General features: G+C 36.5%; 3 protein-coding genes across 7 annotated transcripts; 2 read left to right on the forward strand and 1 right to left on the reverse strand.

Annotated features, from left to right (window-relative positions):
- Positions 1-385: 385 nt before the first annotated feature.
- On the reverse strand, positions 386-12,207 carry stpg1 (sperm-tail PG-rich repeat containing 1). Of its 4 annotated transcripts, none has more exons than XM_058753614.1 (12): positions 11,840-12,207; positions 6,958-7,020; positions 6,502-6,568; positions 5,620-5,713; positions 5,473-5,534; positions 5,283-5,389; positions 5,019-5,117; positions 4,621-4,800; positions 3,503-3,614; positions 2,945-3,113; positions 2,500-2,690; positions 386-2,409 (listed from the first exon to the last, which is right to left on the reverse strand). In XM_058753614.1, exons 5-12 carry the CDS (start codon positions 5,501-5,503, stop codon positions 2,336-2,338), a joined length of 963 nt encoding a protein of 320 aa, XP_058609597.1. In that variant the 5' UTR covers positions 5,504-5,534; positions 5,620-5,713; positions 6,502-6,568; positions 6,958-7,020; positions 11,840-12,207; the 3' UTR covers positions 386-2,335. The 4 variants fall into 4 exon arrangements, with proteins under 4 accessions (XP_058609597.1, XP_058609598.1, XP_058609596.1 ...); XM_058753615.1 differs by having other exon boundaries at positions 5,283-5,357; positions 6,955-7,020; XM_058753613.1 differs by lacking the exons at positions 6,502-6,568; positions 6,958-7,020; positions 11,840-12,207 and adding an exon at positions 5,916-6,309.
- Positions 12,208-12,338: 131 nt separating this feature from the next.
- On the forward strand, positions 12,339-16,039 carry meaf6 (MYST/Esa1-associated factor 6). Of its 2 annotated transcripts, XM_058753616.1 has the most exons (8): positions 12,339-12,564; positions 13,033-13,148; positions 13,233-13,320; positions 13,435-13,480; positions 13,773-13,962; positions 15,139-15,168; positions 15,466-15,499; positions 15,615-16,039. In XM_058753616.1, the coding sequence occupies exons 1-8, from the start codon at positions 12,475-12,477 to the stop codon at positions 15,627-15,629; spliced, it is 609 nt and encodes a 202-aa protein (XP_058609599.1). In that variant the 5' UTR covers positions 12,339-12,474; the 3' UTR covers positions 15,630-16,039. The 2 variants fall into 2 exon arrangements, with proteins under 2 accessions (XP_058609599.1, XP_058609600.1); XM_058753617.1 differs by lacking the exon at positions 15,139-15,168 and having other exon boundaries at positions 12,359-12,564.
- Positions 16,040-16,183: 144 nt separating this feature from the next.
- Positions 16,184-19,830, forward strand: LOC131525704 (E3 ubiquitin-protein ligase TRIM39-like). The gene is made up of 7 exons (XM_058753611.1): positions 16,184-17,001; positions 17,458-17,978; positions 18,077-18,166; positions 18,291-18,524; positions 18,616-18,754; positions 18,860-18,886; positions 19,033-19,830. Exons 1-7 carry the CDS (start codon positions 16,917-16,919, stop codon positions 19,578-19,580), a joined length of 1,644 nt encoding a protein of 547 aa, XP_058609594.1. The 5' UTR covers positions 16,184-16,916; the 3' UTR covers positions 19,581-19,830.
- The last annotated feature ends 1,479 nt before the right edge of the window (positions 19,831-21,309 follow it).

Genomic DNA, 21,309 nt, shown 5'->3' on the forward strand with positions numbered 1-21,309 from the left:
TTACCGCACTCTTATTACTGAATTTTTACTGTAAGGCCTCCCATACTGAAAAGATCTAGTACTGAATGAACCAAGATAAAGGTCCAAAAGGGGTTTTTCGCAATTATGTCATAGAAGAACCATTAATGGTTCCCCAAAGAACCTTTCGTGAACAGTTTTAAAGTAAGTAATCACCTAGCAACCACCCTAGCAACTGCAAAGCGTCCCACTAAAAACCACTCCGAACACCTTAGTAACTGCATAATGACCCGGCAACCACCCAGAACACCCTAGAATCCTTGTGGTGAGTTTTGAGAACATTTATTGTATATGTATTCATAATTATCATTACAAATTATTCACATATACAATGCACCATTAAGAAGTTTCAGGCCAGTAATATATATATTTTTTCAATTAATACATTTATTTAGTAAGGACGCATTAAACTGATCAAAAGTGATGGAGAAGACATTTATAATGTTACAAAATTTTTTGATTCATTCTATTCCTTTCTATTCATCAAAGAATTCTGAAAAAATGCATCAAGGTTTTCACAGAAATATTAAGCAGCACAACCGTTTCTAACATTGATAATAATGATAAAAGCTTCTTGAGCAGCAAATCAGCATATTAGAATGATTTCTGAAGGATCATATGACATTGAAGACTGGAGTAATGATGTTAGAAATTCAGCTTTACCATCACACGAATAAATTGTATTTTTTATAGTGAAATATAGAAAGCAGTTCTATTAAATTATAATAATATTTCACAATATTACTGTTTTTACTGTATTTTTGAACAAATAAATGCAGCCTTGGTGAGCAATCGTCTATTATATTGTGTAGCCAATCATGTAACTTCTCATAAATGAATAATCTTTTACATTGTTACATCATAATCTATATGTTTAAGCTGATAAAGCACATTAATCAGCCCAAAACAGCCCCGATGAATAACTTTTATACATAATGTTGACCTTGTCCTGAGGTCATTCAGTGACGTTCCAGAGGACATTTTCATGTCATGACCCTCTGAAATCCCCACATAGATTTTGGCATTGTTCAGATGAGCTCAGACCTCCACACCCTCCTCTAGTCCAGCAACAGCCGCTCCCACCTCGGTATTAAACCACTGACCCAGGATCAGCTGAAGTGTATCACTCACATCATCATGTTCACTGTCCGGCAGGTCCAGGATCAGCTGCTGACACATCAAGGGTTTGGAGCTCAGCTGTGTCTGCTTTGACTTTCAGCTGTTCAGATGTGACTCAGACAGAGAAAGCAGCTCCATGTTTCTGAGAATGCTTTGATTCGCTTAGTGACCAAGTCTGCATTTATTTGATAAAAAATATAGTAATATTGTGAAATATTATTACAATGTGAACTATTTTTCTATTATAATGTATTTTAAAATGCTATATATTCCTGTGATGCAAAGCTGAATTTCATCAGCCATTACTTCAGCTGTCAGTGTCACATGATCCTTCAGAAATCATTCTAATATGCTGATTTGCTTCTCAGTTATTAATAATAGTCCTATTATTATATTATTAACGATGTTTAAAAAGTTTCCGCTGCAATGTTTTCCCTGCTTAATATTTTTGTGGAAACCATGACACATTTTTTTTAGGCTTCATTGTTGAATACAAAGTTAATCGAACTTTATCAGTGCATTTATTAAAATAGATTTTTTGTTGTAATATTATAAATGTCTTTGGTCACTTTTTTTTTTATCAATTGAATGCATCCTTGCTGTTTAAAAGTAATGATTTATTTTTCTTATTTTAAATCATGCTTACCCCAGGCATTTGAATGGTAGTGTATTATGGTTTCCATAAGAATATAATTTTAAAATCAACATAATAATATACTGTAGATAATGTAATAATATAGATAATAACAACAAAATAGAATGATTATATTAGAATCATATTAGAATGATTTCTGAAGGATTGTGTGACAGTGAAGACTGAAGTAATGATGATGAAAATGATGATGCTGTATCAGAAATAAATTACATTTTAAAATATATTCATAGAGAAAAGAGATTGTAAATTGTAATAATATTACACAGTATTTCTGTTTTTACTGTAATTTTGATCAAATAAACACAGCCTTGGTGAACATAAGAGACTTATTAAAGACTTATTTAAATATCTTTGCCAGTGTATATCCCTTCATTACAGCAATTTGTAAGCACACAAATGACTTGTAATATATTATAAAAATTTAAAATAATAATAATTTTAAATAATAATCATATTAAGACTGACATTTTATGAAACATGAGCACTCATATACTTAAAATCTGTATTAAACTGTTTACTAAAACTTGTTTAAAATAAGTTTGTTTAAGCCGGTATCCACATTTTTGCAGGATTATACAAGAACGACATCTTTGAAAGGACCATGGGTTCATAGAAACCTAGGAGGAGGAAGTTAAAAGTTAAAACTCGACAGACAACAACAACAGAAGTCTTATTTTTAAATGAAGTAAAGATTATGTAAGTGTTACCTGGACCAGGTATAGCCTGTCCTTTGACATCCTGTATCCACCTGCTTGTCCCGGACAGGAAAGTAGCGCTAGACACGAGGTGTTTGAACGGACGATTGTAGTTCACTATGTCATAATGTCCCGGGCCTGGGAAGGGTGGGTCTTTGGTGGGTATCAGAGGTGGCGCTGATAATCCCAAGTAGTGTCTCCTTCTGCACAGATGACATATAAATCCAATATGAAGAATCTGATATCCAAAGCTATTCTTATTCTGCTTTTGAAAAACTAGTTAGTGATAAAAGCAGCTGTTTGAAATATATTAAAAAATATCTGTGTACTGTGATGAAATTCTTGGCTGGCAATATATAAATTGCCAAAAATCATTACATAAAAGTACATGTAACCAGTGCATTATTGCTATTAACAACATGAAAGAGATTTATTGCAGATCTGACTGAACACATACGGCAGAACGGTTCTCTTCACGGGTTCTGGTGGTTGATAGGGGTTATAGGTCCCGGGACCAGGGATGTTGTTTCTCACTGGTGGCTGGATCCGGGAAGTGGTGGATTTAAAACAGGAGTAAGGAACTTGAGGCGTCTTCTGGAGCAAAACGTCACTCACATTATAGTGGCCTTCAGAACAAGGATAGAGATGGATTCATCAACCGTAATTTCGATTGTTTGTTTTTCACAATGATTTGAGTAGATTGAGAGTTTTAAATATAAACATGTGAACAAATAAATTAATATCACAATATTTGACTGTAATTAGAACAAGATAAAGTAATGGCACAAGAATATCTCTTCTTTTCTAATGAATATAACACCTCATTTCACTACTGAATTTAAAATATGTACAGTGGTTGTAATTATGTGTGCATGCAAACATTCACACTCAATATTTGTTTTCAAATATAAGGTTGTTTTTAACCTCAGAATTACTGAAGAGTTTTAACAGCTGGTATTGCAACTCTAACTTAATTATCTTCATCTAAAACTGGTCAAATATGCGAGTTACTCACAGGGAGAGGGTCCTTTAAAGTTGTCTGAGACACTGGCATTCCTTCTGGTTTTAGAGCAAAATGCACTTTGAGCAGAAACGGTTGAATTTTTGTCCACGGCACTATAAGACACCTGACAGCAAATAAATAAATAAATAAACTAAAAAATAAATAAATAAATAAATCATACACTACCGCTCAAAAGTTTGGCGTCAGTAAGATTTTTTTTTTCATCAAATCAAAAGTGACAGTAAAGACATTAATAATGTTACAAAGGATTTCTACTTCAAATTAATGTTGTTCTTGTGAACTTTCTTTTCATCAAAGAATCCTGAGTAAAACATGTATTACTGTTTTTACAAACATTTTAGGAAGCTAAATGTGACCCTGGACCACAAATTTTTTTGAAATTGACATTTTTTGAAATTGAGATTTATACATAATCTGAAAGCTGAATAAATATCAATAGCTTTCCATTGATGTATGGTTTGTTAGGATCGGACAATATTTGGCCGAGATACAACTATTTGAAAATCTGGAATCTGAGGGTGCAACAAAATCTAAATATTGAGAAAAATCGCCTTTAAAGTTGTCCAAATGAAGTTCTTAGCAATGCACATTACTGATCAAAAATGAAGTTTTGATATATTTACGGTAAGAAACTTACAAAATATCTTCATGGAACATGATCTTTACTTAATTTCCTAATGATTTTTGGCATAAAAGAAAAATGTATCATTTTGACCCATACAATGTATTTTTGGCTGGTTTTGTGGTCCAGGGTCACAAATGGTTTTCAACGTTGATAGTAATAAGAAATGTTTTCTGAAGGTCACGTGACACTGAAGACTGGAGTAATGGTGAAAATTTTGCTTTGCATCACAGAAAAAAATTAACATAATTTTAAAATATGGTAAAAAAGAAAGCAACTCTTAAATTGTAATAATATTTCACAACAATTAAATACATTTAGCCTTGGTGAGCATAAGACACTTCTTTCAAAAACATTTAAAAATCTTACTAACCCAAAACTCATTTTTAATTTTTTTTTAACAAATTGTAAGCATTCACTGTGACATATAACAATAGTGTAGTCTCTGCCACTAAATCTAATGAGATGCATGCTGGGCGATACATACATCATATTGATTTGGTGCAGGATTTTCATTTTTTGGTTTTTCCCTCTTTACTGCAACAGGCAGACGAAACATTCTGGATTCTCCTCTGTTAAAATCGTGCTTGTGAAGTAGAGATGTCTGGAGGTTATAAGCATCAGGTCCTGGGCTTAATCTCTGGAAGCTACGGGGCACACGACCAGCCTTGAGATATAAAAACAGTCAGTAATATTATTCATAATAATATACTTCAAAGAAGTGCAAGGCAATTAACAGAAAGGCCAAATGTCTAATGCATAAAAGTTTTTAGGACTTCTATTAAGACCTCAATCATAATGAAGATGCCTGAACCTGCATTGATTAATGTAGGATATGTAATTTCCAGATGTTTCTATATAACAAGTCTCTAAACAGGGTCTCACTTTTGAAGCAAAGTTGCCTGTTCCTCTCTTGGAGAATGAAGGACTGCATCCCTCAGCAGGTGCATGTGAGATATATGAACCAGGCCCTGGATTCTCATTCTAAAATGATAGATAGATAGATAGATAGATAGATAGATAGATAGATAGATAGATAGATAGATAGATAGATAGATAGATATAGGCATTGCTTTTAATGGAACGCCATAAACTCATATGTGCCATAACAAATGAATATAGGAGAGCTGGATTATTTATTAAACTCACCAGGTAATCTTGAAACCTCTTTGATTGGAAGGAAAAGCCTTTCTTCTCTTCATTGCTAATGATGATTGTCTTGTACTTGGTTGGAATAGATGAAGCACATCCCTGAACTATAAATACATGGCTCTGAATAAGATTAAATACAGTTAAAACACTTTAGCAGATTTAATGACACTAAAGGCAAGTCACTCACATTCATTCAGGCCTTTGTATAGTTTGCCCATGCTTTCCTTTCCTTGAATGTCATGTAGTTTTCTTAGTGCAGAGGAAGACAGAAAAAATAAACATAAAAAGTCTTTATTAATTAATAGACAGTCGGTTTAAACACCGAGAGAAATACCTGTTCTGTTGTTTTCATGCTGTTGCAGGTAAACTCACTCCGAGTTTGTGTTGGGACTGATTTTGTGTTGCCATGGCAACACGTAAACTTGACGCTGAGAGTTAGGAAAAACTAGTTCAGATTAGTTAAATTATCCTACTAGTAAGCAAATGCCAATAACAATCGAAATATATACATTAAAGACACTTAAATGTATTTACAATTAATATAGATTCTAATGTTGTGATCCAATCGGGTATAAGTAAATCTATATTTCTCTTTAATAAATATGTTATTAATGTAATAGTTGCTCTTGCCTTCACATCAATTACTCTTCCCGTTTAAGAATGTGTCCCAAAATACGTTTTTACTGGGACGTCTGTATACAAAAAAAAACAAAGTTGCTTTTATAACAAGTACTCTGACGCCGCTTGGTGGCCACTGGCTATGTACGTTTATGTAAAATGACAGAAAAGACAAAAAAGCGGGAGAAAGCCAAGGCTGCACTTTCAGGACCGCAGTTGTAGGACCGCACTTCTAGGATCCTAGTTTTTTTGTGACAGCGCCACCTACCGAGCCGGAGAACCGCAGTCCCAGGAACGCATTTCCAGGACCCTAGTTTTGGAGGACTAAAAAAAGTGCCACTAAGGCAGTATTTCCACCCAGTTTTAACTACATTAGAATTTTAGAGTTTTTTAAAAGTTTTATTACACCCAAATACTACTTACTTTATTGCAATTAAACCTGGTTCCTAGGAATGTTGAGTCTAAGTAGCATAATATAATAACTCAAATAAAATAAACAAGGAATCATGGTATAGTCAAGGATGACTCTGGGGGTAGATTTAAGATTGTGTATATTTTATAAAATAATATATTACAACAGTTGAACTTGAACACACACAAAAACAAATTTGTTCATGATGTGAACCACATAGAAAGAACTTCATGGACGACGTCTTCACTGACTCCTAAGAGAGAGAAAGAGAGAGAAGTGAATGAAATAAGGAACATTTAGTTGAACATGTACAACTCTCTAATTTTAAATTTCATATTTAAAAGATCTTAGTTACCACAGAGCGCACACACATATACGATCCAAAAATAATTATATCAATCTTCATACCAATTAATGTTCATTATACTATTATTGCATACTGTTTAAAGATTTAGAAAATTTTTATTTTGATGTTGTGGGAACAAAGGTTCTTGAAACATTCATGTCAATAAAGCCCATCTGAACTGAGAAAAAAAATAATAGAGAGAGATGCAAGAAATCTGAATAGAAATAACATATTATTGACATGACTTTAAATATTTAAAGCACACGTTGTGATGTATGCAGCAGCACTACCACCACCTGGATGCTCTCCCCTCTTTTCTCAGTTGTTTCTCTATCACCCTGTTCAATTCTTCCACTTCACTGAAATAGTAAATGGAGAACATAATCACTGCTAGGTTAACAGAAATACTGTTAACACTTAAAAAAAGGATACATTGGACATTGTGTAAAAACAATTCCAATACTTGACCAATTTATTTATCTTTTGTCATACTATTGCCTGCCCTGAGCTGTCCTTGAAAACACTTCATATAGAGTACAGTACACAGTAAATGACACAATCTAACACGTGGTATTTTAACAGTCAATTATTATGATGGCCTCTCTGTTATGTCTGACTATTAAAATGTAATATGTCTCAAACAACATTATCGTACTCATAACATGTATACTGGGGTAATGTTAAACAGGATGAATGAGCATGTGACATTTAAAACATTAAGATTATTTTAACTTAATTAAAATGGAAAAACAATGAGTAATTAACAAGCTTTCACAACGAACGTGCTACAGTTTATTGTGTTGCCAGTAATTCAACACAGACTTATCCATGTGGGGAAGAACGATATTCGGAAAGAGCAGTCAGAACTGCTTAAGAAGGATTTCAGTGAACTCTTTGAAACACTTCAAAGACTTGAAGTTCAGTCGTTCATCAGTGGACCACTCCCAGCAAGGGGAACTAACATGTTTTCACGGCTGCTTGGGCTGAATACATGGCTACAAAGAACCTGCAGTACAAAAGGAGTCAACTTCATCGACAACTTCAATATTTTCTGGGGCCATAGACAACTGTTTAAACTAGACGGCTTCCACCCAAACAAACTTGGTGCGAGAGTGCTAAAGGACAATATCTATTTCTCCCTCCGTCATCCTTCAGTGGTGTGTGCCATTGAGGCCGTGTGGATTGGACAGAATATGAGTGACCACAGAACTTCATGTCAGCCTCAGAGTCATCCTGTGGTTGACACATCCCACAAGGACACTGATAACACCACGCAGCCAAAACAAACTTTCCTCATGGAAACTATCCCGGCTGAGCCCTGCCCAACGAGCTCTTCACAGACAGACTATGACGTACTACAACAGCTCCAAGACTCAGCACCCAAGGACAACTATCTGGAAAACAGCCAGGGAAGCCAGGACAACATATCACAGCCACCGGAAACACCAGAGCCAGAGCCCATCTCACCAGACACACTATCCCTCTCTCCAGAATCTCCACTTCTAAGCTTCTCACAGAAAATGGAGGAACTGGTGTATGCTGGGACCAAACTCTCTCACTCGTTTGCTGCAAGCCCCCAGATATCAACTAAAAAACGGCAGGCCCCACAACCACCAAAGACAGTTGGCCCAGCTCTCCCTCCTCCTCCTGTGAGAGCTCTCCGACCACTGCCACAACGCCAGGGCCCAAACCCTCCTCCATCGGCTGTAGGTGAACCAAAAACAACTGATAACAGCTCTCAGTGATATGTGTCGGGTCCCCGCTATATTAGCAGCAACACTCACAAATGTTCACAGAACAAGCGGGAACCCAGTGTGCCTGTAGCCTTCTATATTTCTGTTTTATCACATGATAGAAAGTCTAAGGCCTTCTCAAGCCGTACGGCTGACCCATCTAATCTGTGGCCTGTAATGCGTCAATCTAAGATTGCTGTAGAGACAAAATGTAATTCCATCAAGTTAGCATTTTTAAACATTCGCTCACTAAAAAATAAATCATTTCTGATCAATGATTTTATAACCACAAACAACCTGGATTTTATGTTTCTAAATGAAACATGGCTTGAAGACAGCTGCAGTGCAACAGTCCTAAATGAAACAGCCCCTCCTAACTTTAATTTTACAAGTGTCTGCAGGACTGTTAGGAGAGGTGGAGGTGTAGCTGCTCTATTTAAAGATGTTTATCAATGCAAGCAAGTGTCATTTGGTCAGTATTTGTCCTTTGAATATCTAGGTATTGTGCTGAAAGGTGCTCCACGCATTCTGTTTATCATTATTTAAAGGCCTCCAAAATACTCTCCAGCCTTTGTTGAAGAGTTCACAGAACTGTTATCAATGATTTCCTCAGAGTTTGACTGTTTTACTATTGCAGGGGATTTTAATATTCACATAGATAATGCAGAAATCAAAACTGCAAAAGAAATTATTACCGTTTTAAACACTTTTGATCTGATCCAGCATGTGCATGAACCCACACACAATCGTGGACACACTCTAGATTTACTCATCAGTAGAGGTCTAAACATTTCATCCATTGTTGTTAAGGATGTAGCACTATCTGATCACTTCTGTATTTTCTTTGATATATTGATCTCTGTTACCACTGAATCTAGATCTGTCTCTGTCAGAAAGAGATGCATTAATGAGAACACTAGTGCGCTATTTATGAAGGCTATATCTTTAACACCAAGCATTTCTGCAGACTCTGTTGATCTTCTCCTGGATTCTTTTAACTCAAAAGTTAAGAATGTTATTGATGATATTGCTCCGACAAGGGTCTGCAAGAGGAATGGCAGACAAAAATCACCATGGAGAAAATCAACAGCAGTTCAGAGTATGAAAAGACAATGCAGAAAAGCTGAGCGGATGTGGCGGAAGACAAAACTTGAAATTCACTATAGCATCTATAAAGACAGCCTTCATGCTTTCAATGTGGAACTAGCTACAGCTAGACAGACCTTCTTCTCAAACCTTATAAACAGTAACTTAAACAACTCTCGCACTCTTTTTGCTACTGTGGAGAGACTTACAACCCCCCCAAGTCAGATTCCCAGTGAAATGCTCTCCGACAGTAAATGCAATGAGTTTGCTTCCTTCTTTTCTGAGAAGATCAATAATATCAGAAAGGAGATTGGCATATCTACTTTTGCAGAGGTCACACAGATTCGACCGCAATTTCAAAAAGAAGTGACTATGTCTGTTTTTGAAGAAATTGATTGCAAAATTTTGAAAGAAATAGTACAGCACCTTAAATCATCAACATGCTATCTTGACACACTTCCCACATCTTTTTTCAAAAGTGTGCTTGACTGTTTAGAAACAGATCTCTTAGAAGTGGTGAACGCTTCACTTCTTACTGGGACTTTTCCAAACTCCTGAAAACTGCAGTTGTTAAGCCCCTTCTGAAAAAGCGCAATCTTGATAACACAATGTTGAACAACTATAGACCAATATCAAATCTTCCGTTCATAGGTAAGATTATTGAAAAGGTAGTTTTTAATCAGCTGAACAACTACTTAAACTTAAATGGATACCTGGACAATTTTCAATCTGGTTTCCGGGCACATCATAGCACAGAGACAGCACTCATTAAGATAATAAATGATATTCGCTTCAATTCTGATTCAGGCAAAATATCAGTTCTGGTACTACTAGATCTTAGTGCTGCGTTTGATACGGTTGATCATAACATACTTCTAGAGAGACTGGAAAACTGGATCGGGCTTTCTGGGATGGTACTCAAATGGTTCAGGTCATACTTAGAAGGGAGAGGTTATTATGTGAGTATAGGAGAGCATAAGTCTAAGTGGACGTCCATGACATGCAGAGTCCCACAAGGCTCAATTCTTGCACCGCTCTTGTTTAGCCTGTATATGCTCCCACTAAGTCAAATAATGAGAAAGAACCAAATTGCCTATCACAGCTATGCTGATGATACCCAGATTTACTTAGCCTTATCTCCAAATGACTATAGCCCCATTGACTCCCTCTGCCAATGCATTAATGAAATAAACTGTTGGATGTGCCAGAACTTTCTTCAGTTAAATAAGGAGAAAACTGAAGTCATTGCATTTGGAAACAAAGATGAAGTTATCAAGGTGAATGCATACCTTGACTCTAGGGGTCAATCAACTAAAAACCAAGTCAAAAATCTTGGGGTGTTTCTGGAGACAGAGTTTTAGTAGTCATGTCAAAGCAGTAACTAAATCAGCATACTATCATCTCAAAAACATTGCAAGAATTAGATGTTTTGTTTCCAGTCAAGACTTGGAGAAACTGGTTCATGCCTTTATCACCAGCAGGGTGGATTATTGTAATGGTCTCCTCACCGGCCTTCCAAAGAAGACCATTAGACAGCTGCAGCTCATCCAGAACGCTGCTGCCAGGATTCTGACTAGAACCAGAAAATTTGAGCATATTACACCAGTCCTCAGGTCCTTACACTGGCTTCCAGTTACATTTAGGATTGATTTTAAAGTACTTTTACTCGTTTATAAATCTCTAAATGGCCTAGGACCTAAATACATTGGAGATATGCTCACTGAATATAAACCTAACAGACCACTCAGATCATTAGGATCGAGTCAGTTAGAAATACCAAGGGTTCACACAAAACAAGGGGAGTCCACTTTTAGCTATTATGCCGCCCGCAGTTGTAATCAGCTTCCAGAAGAGATCAGATGTGCTAAAACATTAGCCACTTTTAAATCCAGACTCAAAACTCATCTGTTCAGCTGTGCATTTGTTGAATGAGCACTGTGCTACGTCCGAACTGATTGCACTATGTATAATCACTTTCTATTCTTAAATGTTTTAAATTTCTTTAAAATCAATTTTTAAATCACTTTGTTTTTATTGTAGTGATTTTTATTATTTTTAATTTCTTATTATTTTTAATGACTATTTCACTTCCTTTTATGTAAAGCACTTTGAATTACCATTGTGTATGAAATGTGCTATATAAATAAACTTGCCTTGCCTTGCTTATCATGCAACAGTTTCATTAAATGAATGTGCTAACAATTCATTTTACAGCATTAGAGGCTAATATATGATGGCTATGCATTCAAGACTATTTAGCAAATCACGATCACTTCGGCTACATTAACTTTCCAATGAAATGCATCACAATTGTTTTTAATGTTAAACAAATAAAAATTTATTCACATTTGATACTCACACTCTGACTGTCAGCCATCTTCGCTGGTCCTCTAATTCGGTAGGTGGCGCTGTCACTAAAAACCTAGGGTCCTAGAAATGCGGTCCTAGGACTGCGTTCCTGAAAATGCAGCCTCCGGTTTTGCAGGCAGATGCTACTCGGAGAAAGCGCGAGAAAGAGGGAGATTTTGTTGTGCGGGACACGAACGCGCTCAGTGTTATTGTTACTGAAGGCAAAGAAATTTCATATTGGCTAGAACTGAAAATAGAACGTAGAGCGTAAACCCAGGGAGGCGTGGCTTACCTGTTCAAGCCCGCGTTTCATTGGTCAAGGAGGAGGATACGTCACATGGAAACGATTTAAACTTGATCTAAATGCGAAGGAAATCATTAATGATATATTTCTTGGATATTATAAATTACCTTATTATTAGGATTTCAGTATTTATCAGGATTTTATTATTATTATTATTATTATTATTATAGAAGTGCCCTAGCAGTTTTTAAGCGGTTTTTATTTTTTTTTGAGTTTTAGTGATTCGAATTCTGCTCTGGAGGCGAAGCGAGCGCCCCCTGTCGGACCGGAGGACATGCACAGTACTGCAGTCAGAGGTCCGGCTTCAGCTGTTCTCAGTCATTGAGCAGCTCAGCTCCATCATGGCGATGCACGCCAAAGCGACTCCACCGCAGATCCCCGACACCCGCCGCGAGCTCTCCGAGCTGGTCAAGAGAAAACAAGAGCTTGCGGTAATTATAAACCTTTCTAAGTGTCCAGAACTCTAAAAACCCTGTTGATGCGCCACCAAATGAGACTGAACTATGAACTGAAATACCCGTATGTGTGTTAGCATACTAACACGAGTCTGAAATAAACTGTTACAAATACTTTATATAAATTAAATGCGTGAATGTGTGTTGTATTTAAAAATCAAAAAGTCTTAGTTAACCGTAGTTGTACTACATATATCAAAATGATATTTCAATAGCTACTGTATATGTATGCTAACATGCTAACTGTTAGTTGCTTTTGTTGTGGCGCCTCCTGATGCACAACATATAATTATAAAGCATGAAAAACATGCCTCTTGTGCACAGCTTCGGTTTACAAAATGAACAAAGAAAGCAGAACTGCACAGAAATATTAATATAATTTTATCATATGTGGGTCATATATGATTGACAGCTGCAGCTAAAACTTTTTTGCATTTTTAACAGGAGACTCTGGTGAATCTAGAAAGACAGATTTATGCATTTGAAGGCAGTTACCTGGAGGACACTCAGATGTATGGTAACATCATTCGAGGATGGGACCGATATCTAACTAATCAAAAGTAAGTGTGATATGACTTCATGTGGTTCACTGATGAAGAATCTTAAAAACATACAGGTTAACATCAACTGGTCTCCTGCTTTAGGAATTCAAACAGCAAGACTGATCGGAGGAATAGGAAATTCAAGGAAGCAGAACGACTTTTCAGCAAGTCCTCCGTCACATCAGTGGCGGTCAGTATCTTAGAAATATACATACTTTGTGTATATGAAATAAGATACTAAAGAAATAAAACAATAATTAAAAAATTATCTATATTAAATTTGTTTTGGTGGACTGTCACACAGGCTGTTTGTGCTCTTGGAGGAATTCCTGATCATATGAATGAAAAACGTGAGTAAAATCTCAAGCTTATTGTGCCTGCAAGAAATTTCTGTTAATCATGTATTGTTTTTAAATGTTAAATGGGCTGTATTTTAAAACCTAGTGAGCTGGGAACCACAATTGTGTGCCCCATAGGCTCATTTGAGTATTTGAAATCAACTAAGATGTTTACCCAGTATTTCTGGGTGTCACCAGTGAAAATGGGTATTGTGAAATGAAAATTGAGATTGAATGGAATCAGATTCAGTGTATTTAGTGGCTTAATATTTTAATAATTACTAGTTTGTAAACGTTTTCTCAGGCGAACCAGGCAGCGGAACAGAGAGCGACACATCCCCAGATCTCCAAAACCAGGAAAATGAACCCAGTCAGGAAGACACAGAGGAGGCAGATGGAGCCCTGCAAGACCTGAAACCCCAGAAAGCTGCTTCGTCTTCCACAGGAAGCCACCACAGCAGCCACAAGAAACGCAAGAACAAGAACAGACACAGGTACCTGATCTCCAGCAGGCCCTTGGGGTCCAGAATATAAAATGGTTCTTTACTTACAACTTCATTCTGGCTGATCCAGTTCTTATTGAAACAGACTGTTATTTGATTGTAAAATCAACGTAATGTCTTGTGGACACATCTGAATATGGGAGCAGCTATGCTTCTTTTGCCAAACGGGAGGGTTTTACTTCAGTTTCATAGTGCTGTGGCTCCTGCTCAGCTCAATTTGCTTTGGTTTCTCATTTTAGTGTCTTTATCTACTCTTTCCTCTCATGTGGATCCAGCCTAGAGTCTCTTACTCTGTTCTGATGTTTGATGCTGTTTTGGTCCACTTTTGACCGGTCTGATTAGAGAAGATGCTCAGTTTTAACATCTGCGTTTGTATTAGATGAACAAAAGGAAGATTTGTGAAGCTATTTTTCCTTGATTCAGCCCGAAGTATTTACAGCCACTACTGCATTTATAGATGATTTATGGAAAATTATGGATTGAAAGGTTAGATATTAACAGGGTTTAAAATTAACCTTAGCCTTAAACTTAAATTTCATGAGTAAATACTGGCCTGTTTGTCTGTAGTATTGTTTTTGCATAATACATGATTATAGTTTTTTTCTTAAGAATAAATTTTTATTTTATTGTCATGCAAAATAAACACAATTTGCTGCCACAATGAATATTTGATGAATGAAATCAAAGTTTATCTTGTGTGGTTTGCCTCAAAAATATGATGAAAAAAATGGCAATGGCAAAGTAATACATTATAGGCACAAAATACAAATTTCATGTTTTAATTAATGCAAACTATATTTTAATTAAATTACACTTTAACTTATTACATTTTAAATAATTTCATTTCTGTTACATATTCCAGCCATTAACAAGTTTGAATTGCTCTTCAAACCCATGTCTTGATCTTTCTGTCTTTCTTTTGGAAACTGATGGTTGCATCCAGGATCACTTCAGATGATATAAGATGAGCACTAGTTAGGGTCCTATAGTTACTAACGCACTAGAGAGGATGCATTAGTGTCTGTCCTGTTGTTCATCTAGTGTACCACTGAAGGTATAAACCCATGCATTGACACCCTATTTAGTGGACTGTGGGATTGTTGTGCTGCTCAGTGTAGTGCACTAACCTCTGAATGCTCTCTTCCTTCCTAACGCTGCCCCCTTCAGCCCTTCTGGCATGTTTGATTATGACTTTGAGTAAGTCTCAATTTTACTTCATGTTTCTCACTCCTGTGTCTTCTGTCCGTTAGCTGCGTGGGGCCGTCCATGTCGCGTGTATGAATGCTATGACGCTTGCTTCTACCTGATCATTCGCAGATGTTGCTGCAGTTTATTCTTTGGTTTTGCTTGGTTTTACAATTATTTTTCAGCTGCATGTTTGTGGAATTCATAGACATGATGGGTTTAGAGTTAGTTGCATGCAGGGTTTTTAACAGGTTCATTTGTTTATATGACTGTGATGGGCCACTTGTTAATTTATGTTTTTCCTTACAGATTTGACATGAAGATGAACAAGAAACCCAGAGCAGTAAGTTCAGATGTACTAAAATTAGTTTTATCTATAGAAGCTTTTACTTTTAAGACACAATTATATCATATCTATATCCTGAGTGTTTTCTCAGTGTAATTGTTTGATTCTGCAGGATTACTCGGCCTAATAGAACCGGATAATATTCATGCAAACCAAACCTCTTCATACTGCTCCAGTTTTCTCCGGTCTAGATCGTCTGGATCTTACACTGCATTTCTCCATGTTTGTGTTTGCTTCTTTCTAGACTGTAGTGAAGCTCTCATGTGATTTTTATTCTCTGATGGATTCAGATCCACCTGTTATTGCATGATATGTACTGCAGACATGAGGTTCCAATTCTGCTCATAATGATGGAATCTTTTTTATTTATGGTGATACATGGATTATGTATCAGTGGATCCAAACCTTTCCCTCATGCTTTTGGATATCCCTCACTTTTGTTTTGTAAAACTCGTGTAGCTAATGTAAAAAGTTGGTCATGTCTTTACTTTTTGTTTTATACCATCTTGTTTTGAATAAAACTGAAAAAGACAATGATTTGTTGTTTGTTGACTAGTTCTTGGATTAAACATTGTAACCTTCCATCATTTGTACAGTTATCATAATAACGAATGAATGCTGTTCTTGGAACCATCATTAGCTGTCAGAAATATCAGGTTTTTAATGGAAGTGGTCTGGTTTAGTCAGGTTTATGTGAAGCTGGAAACAGTTTGAGCAGAACCAGATTTAATCGTCAAATTTGAGTTGTTTAAGACACTGAAATAAAAATTGTATTAATGTGTTTCATTTGTTTTGCTTGTAAACTTTGGCGTTTCTGTCATTTCTGTTCTTTTTTGTGTCCCACTCGGCACAAAGACTAAATAAACAGGAAATAAATATGACCTCGAGGCATAGACACCGTCACGCTTGCCACAATGTTTGGTCTGTTCGTTATGCAGAGTAATGAAAAATTACTCTGAATGCAAATATGCATGACAAGATGAACTAAGAATTTTTCAAAGAGACATATTTAAGCTAATTAATATTGTTTGCCTTTAATATAAACAGCAAATTATTCCGGTGATTTTTTTGTGTGTAATCGCTTGTTTAGAAGGAAATGTTTTCCCACAAAATGTTTACTGCATTGAAGTGGTATCAGAATGTAAGTAGATTGGTTGTAATGTTTGTTGCCTTTGTCATTTTGTCATGATATAAAGACTAAAGAAACAGTAAGTAGCCTAAATGACCTGCAGACAGACTGAACACAAACCTGCTACACTGACTCTGTATATCCCATTTACTTAAAACAAGATTAAAACTACACTTGGCCATACAAAATATAAAACTTTTGAAAGGGAAAATGGTATACGTCTTTAATATAAACAACAGAACAGCAGTTTCCAGTTCAGATTGTGTTTTTTGTTCTTGAAAAGGTATGAGAAAAGGAATAGCAGTGGTGAAATCTTCTCCAACATCATCGAGAAGAACAACAAGGATAACAAGTATTGATACTCCTCTATGTGAGCAAATCTATTTTATGTTTTATCTTCTTGAAAACCTGAAAATAGCCACCCTTTCTCTAGACTCAAGCTCTGCACCTAATGAAACTAAAATTTTATTTAAAATCAACTCTGTAAACACTGATATGGTTATGGTTTAACCTGGGGTTATTTTTCCTGTTTTTCTTTTTTTGGCTCTGATACGATGTGTATAAGTATTACTGTTCTATATGTTTTTGCTGTTTTTTTTGTTTTTTTTAATGTTTATTTGTGATTATGATTACCTGCCAAGGGACCGTGGATGAAAACTAGCCATTGGTTAAATTCGGTACAATGCATGAAATGGAAACATTTATGTTAAAATTATACATGGTCCCTTTTCAAATAAATAAATTAATTTAAATAAAAAAAAAGGAAATTTCCATAATATTTTTACTTTACACTAATAGTGCAGGTTATTATCATTTCTCCATCCAGCTATGTCATCCTGCAGTGAACTTCAGTGCTCTATATGTCTGGATGTGTTCACTGATCCAGTCAGCACTCCAAGTGGACACAACTTCTGCAAGACCTGTCTGAATAAGTGCTGGGACAACAGCCAGACCTGCAACTGTCCATACTGTAAAGAAACATTCAACCAAAGACCTGATCTCAAGATTAATACCACACTCCGAGAGATCGTAGATCACTATAAAAATAAAAGTACTGAGAAAAAACCTGAAGTTCTGTGTGATTTCTGTGAGGAAAGAAAGCTGCAAGCCCTGAAGTCGTGTCTGGTGTGTCAGAGCTCTTACTGTGAAACTCACCTGCAGCCTCATTTGAGAGTGGCAGGTTTAAAGAAACACAAACTGATGGAGCCTGTGAGTAATCTGGAGGACTATATATGTCAGAAACATGAGAGACCTCTGGAGCTGTTCTGTAGAGATGATCAGACATGTGTGTGTCTGTCCTGCACTGAAGGAGATCACAAGAACCACAACACTGTTTCTTTAGAAGAAGTGAGTGCTATCAATGTTAAAATAATACGTCACTTATAAATTAAAATTATATTATTTATTCACCTTCATGTCACTGTCAATTATATTTTCTCTGTTAGACCGAGTTGATGATCCAAGACGTGCAGATGATGATCCAAGACAGAGTCAAGAAGATTCAAGACATCAAACACTCAGCAGAAATCAGAAAAGTGAGTGGTTATGGGTGGTTACTTATTGGACACATGAATTGAGATATAAGTAATGTCAGTAACACGAACTGTGTAGCATGCAGATAACACCACTTAAAATTTGTTGATTAAATTGGTTGAGCAGAGAAACACAGAGAAGGAGAAAGCAGCCCGTGTTGAGCTCTTCACTGATCTCATCCGCTCCATTGAGAGATGTCAGACTGAAGTGCTGGAGATGATGGAGGAGCAGCAGAAAGCAGCAGAGAAACAGGAGCAAGAGCTCATTAAAGATCTGGAGCAGGAGATCACTGAGCTAAAGATGAGAAACACTGAGCTGGAGCAGCTCTCACACACTGAAGATCACCTCCACCTCCTACAGGTCAGTGAACATCTCTCTGATCAATGATAATGCAGGATATGACAGCTTAACACTCCCCATGCTGAAGGATGTCTCCTCTCTCCTGCTGTAGATTTACTCATCCCTGTGCAGCTCCACAAACACCAGGAACTGGCCTGAGATCAGTATGAAGACTCATAAGAATCTGAAGACTCTGAGGAGAGCTCTGACACAACTGCAGGAAACTCTGCATGAGAAACTCGCACAAACTGGTTTGTCCGTCCTTACACTGATCAAATAAAAACATAATGTTGCAAATCCACACATACAAACATCACAAACATCTCATGATGTTTTATTGTCATGTGTCTCTACAGAGCTGAAGTGGATGCAGCAGTATGCAGGTACAGTGTGCTACACTAGATTATATTCATATACTCACAGCTTCATCACTGCACTACAGTCTGATTAAAAACTGGATTAAATATAAAAATCATCATCAAAATGTTTTGTATTGTGAAGTTGTGATTCATATTCTCTGTTTTCTCAGTGGATGTGACTCTGGATCCTGATACAGCTCATCCAAACCTCATCCTGTCTGATGATGGAAAACAAGTGAGATATGGAGACATTTGGCAGAAACTCCCAGACAACCCAGAGAGATTTGATCACAGTCCAAATGTCCTGGGAAAGGAGGGATTCTCCTCAGGGCGATTTTATTTTGAGGTGCAGGTGAAGGGAAAGACTAACTGGACTTTAGGAGTGGCCCAAGAATCCATTAAAAGGAAGGGAGAGATCAAACTGAGACCCGGTAATGGATTTTGGACAGTGATTCTGAGGAATAAGAATGAATATAAAGCTTGTGCTGGTCCCGCTGTTTCTCTGTGTCTGAGAGTGAAGCCGCAGCGGGTCGGTGTGTTTGTGGATTATGAGGAGGGTCTGGTCTCCTTTTATGATGTGGAGTCCAGCTCTCATATCTACTCTTACACTGGACAGCCTTTCAATGGGAAACTCTATCCATATTTCAGCCCATCCTTAAACTATGGAGGTGTAAACTCAATCCCACTGATCATCACAACTGTCACTTACAATAAATGAATTAATATCCCTGATATGAAAGATGAAAATAATTTTATGCAAAAACTGTGTATGTGGGATGAAGGTTCTTTAATGGTTTGTTTTTCAGTTTCAGTTTGTTTTTAGAATCTACTATAATTATATATTTTAATCTTTGTAATGCTTGTTTTATTCATGACATTTTTCTAATCTTTACCTGACACTCGAAATTGTCTGTAAACTATTTACATCAAAATAAACCAATGTAATCTCAATAAACTGTTGTATTAAGGCTGTTTCTATAATCTCCCTTACAAAATGTTTTGTGATAATACTGTGGTACATCAGATGGTAATATCTTGATTTATATAACAGAACTGTATGATTACCATATTCATATTCCATAGTGTGTGTCACGAATCTGGTCTGCACTCCCGTTCATTCACCACTAGAGGTCACCCGCTCACCACATGGACTTTCACACCACACATCACATGGACTCCATTTCCCACCATTCATTGCACTAACGACACACACAGCTCCTTGCACTGATCACACACAGCTGATTCCCATTTGCACACAGTATTTAAGCCACGGACTTTCTCTCCCTCGTCGCCGAGTATTGTATGCATTATCCCTGCCCTGCCCTGCCCTTGGATTACCTCTCTTGTCAAGCCCCTTTGGATACTGTTCACCGATCGTCCACCCACGCTTGTTTCTGTTTACTCTTTGTCTCGCCCATGTTATACCTGTTATATCTGCACATGGATCCACACGTCTCACGGCTTACCATGGTATGTTAAATGTTTGAACCATGGTAAAACCTGCAGATGTGTAAGTTAGTTATGTAAGTTTTACCATAAGAATAGAATCAATTACAACTGAGTTACATTATATAAACTAATTTCAATACACACTGGTTTCAGTGAAATTCTCATTTTTTAAAATGATACAGTGCATCACTTTAAATAAAATATAAGTCTGTTTACAATTTAGTGTAGCTGATGTGAAGTAGGGACACACATTTTAAATCGTATAAAAATTTTTTTTACATCCCCATTCCTAAAATAATTGGGACATTTTGTAAAACACAGTAAAAACAAGAATCTGTGATGTTAATTTGTTAATTCTTTTAACCTTTATTTAACTGACAAAAGTTCAAAGAAAAGTTTTCCAATGTGTTCATTGACCAAAGTTATTGAATTTCACATTCACATTTTGATTTAATCACATTTTGGGAAAAATAAGTGAAAATATTATAGAATATTCAAGTTAAACAGTTTTGAAATATTCCACAAGAAGCGGGCAAATTGGTGATAGTTGAGTGTATCATGACTGGGTAAGCAAAAATACACACGCACCAACCAAAGTCTTAGTCTTTGCAAGAAAAGATGGTTTGTGGCTTATCACTTTATGACTCTTGATGAGAGAATTGTCAAACTGTTCAAAAATAACATTTCTCAATGCAAAATTGCAAAGAATTTAGGTCTTTCTCCATCTACCATACATAATATTGTGAAACAATTCAGGAAAAATCTCAGTAAAGAAAGACAGGACATCTCTGTTGAATATGTGCAATTTTCAAGTCCAGGATGGCACTGTTTGAGAAACCATAATTCTACTGTGTTAAATATAGCCACATGGACTCGGGAGTACTTCGTTAATCCATTGTCACTTAACAGTCCATCGCTGCCTCATGAAATGCAACTTGAATCTCTGTTACACAAGGAGAAAGCCATAGATCAATCCCAAGCAGAGAAGTTCTCTGGGC

Source organism: Onychostoma macrolepis, chromosome 19 (genome assembly GCF_012432095.1).
Source record: "Onychostoma macrolepis isolate SWU-2019 chromosome 19, ASM1243209v1, whole genome shotgun sequence".
NCBI classification, from domain to species: Eukaryota; Metazoa; Chordata; class Actinopteri; order Cypriniformes; family Cyprinidae; genus Onychostoma; species Onychostoma macrolepis.

Excerpts from the sequence above, each read along its gene's own strand:
- meaf6 (XM_058753616.1), top strand. The coding sequence starts at position 12,475 with ATGGCGATGCACGCCAAAGCGACTCCACCGCAGATCCCCGACACCCGC. Across the intron at positions 13,321-13,434 it reads CCTCCGTCACATCAGTGGCG|GCTGTTTGTGCTCTTGGAGG; the intron begins GTCAGTATCTTA and ends ACTGTCACACAG. Across the intron at positions 13,963-15,138 it reads AAGAACAAGAACAGACACAG|CCCTTCTGGCATGTTTGATT; the intron begins GTACCTGATCTC and ends TGCCCCCTTCAG.
- stpg1 (XM_058753614.1), bottom strand. The coding sequence starts at position 5,503 with ATGGGCAAACTATACAAAGGCCTGAATGAAT. Across the intron at positions 5,118-5,282 it reads AGAGGTTTCAAGATTACCTG|AATGAGAATCCAGGGCCTGG; the intron begins GTGAGTTTAATA and ends CTATCATTTTAG. Across the intron at positions 2,410-2,499 it reads ACAGGCTATACCTGGTCCAG|GTTTCTATGAACCCATGGTC; the intron begins GTAACACTTACA and ends TCCTCCTCCTAG.
- LOC131525704 (XM_058753611.1), top strand. The coding sequence starts at position 16,917 with ATGAGAAAAGGAATAGCAGTGGTGAAATCTTCTCCAACATCATCGAGA. Across the intron at positions 18,755-18,859 it reads TGAGAAACTCGCACAAACTG|AGCTGAAGTGGATGCAGCAG; the intron begins GTTTGTCCGTCC and ends GTGTCTCTACAG. Across the intron at positions 18,887-19,032 it reads GTGGATGCAGCAGTATGCAG|TGGATGTGACTCTGGATCCT; the intron begins GTACAGTGTGCT and ends CTGTTTTCTCAG.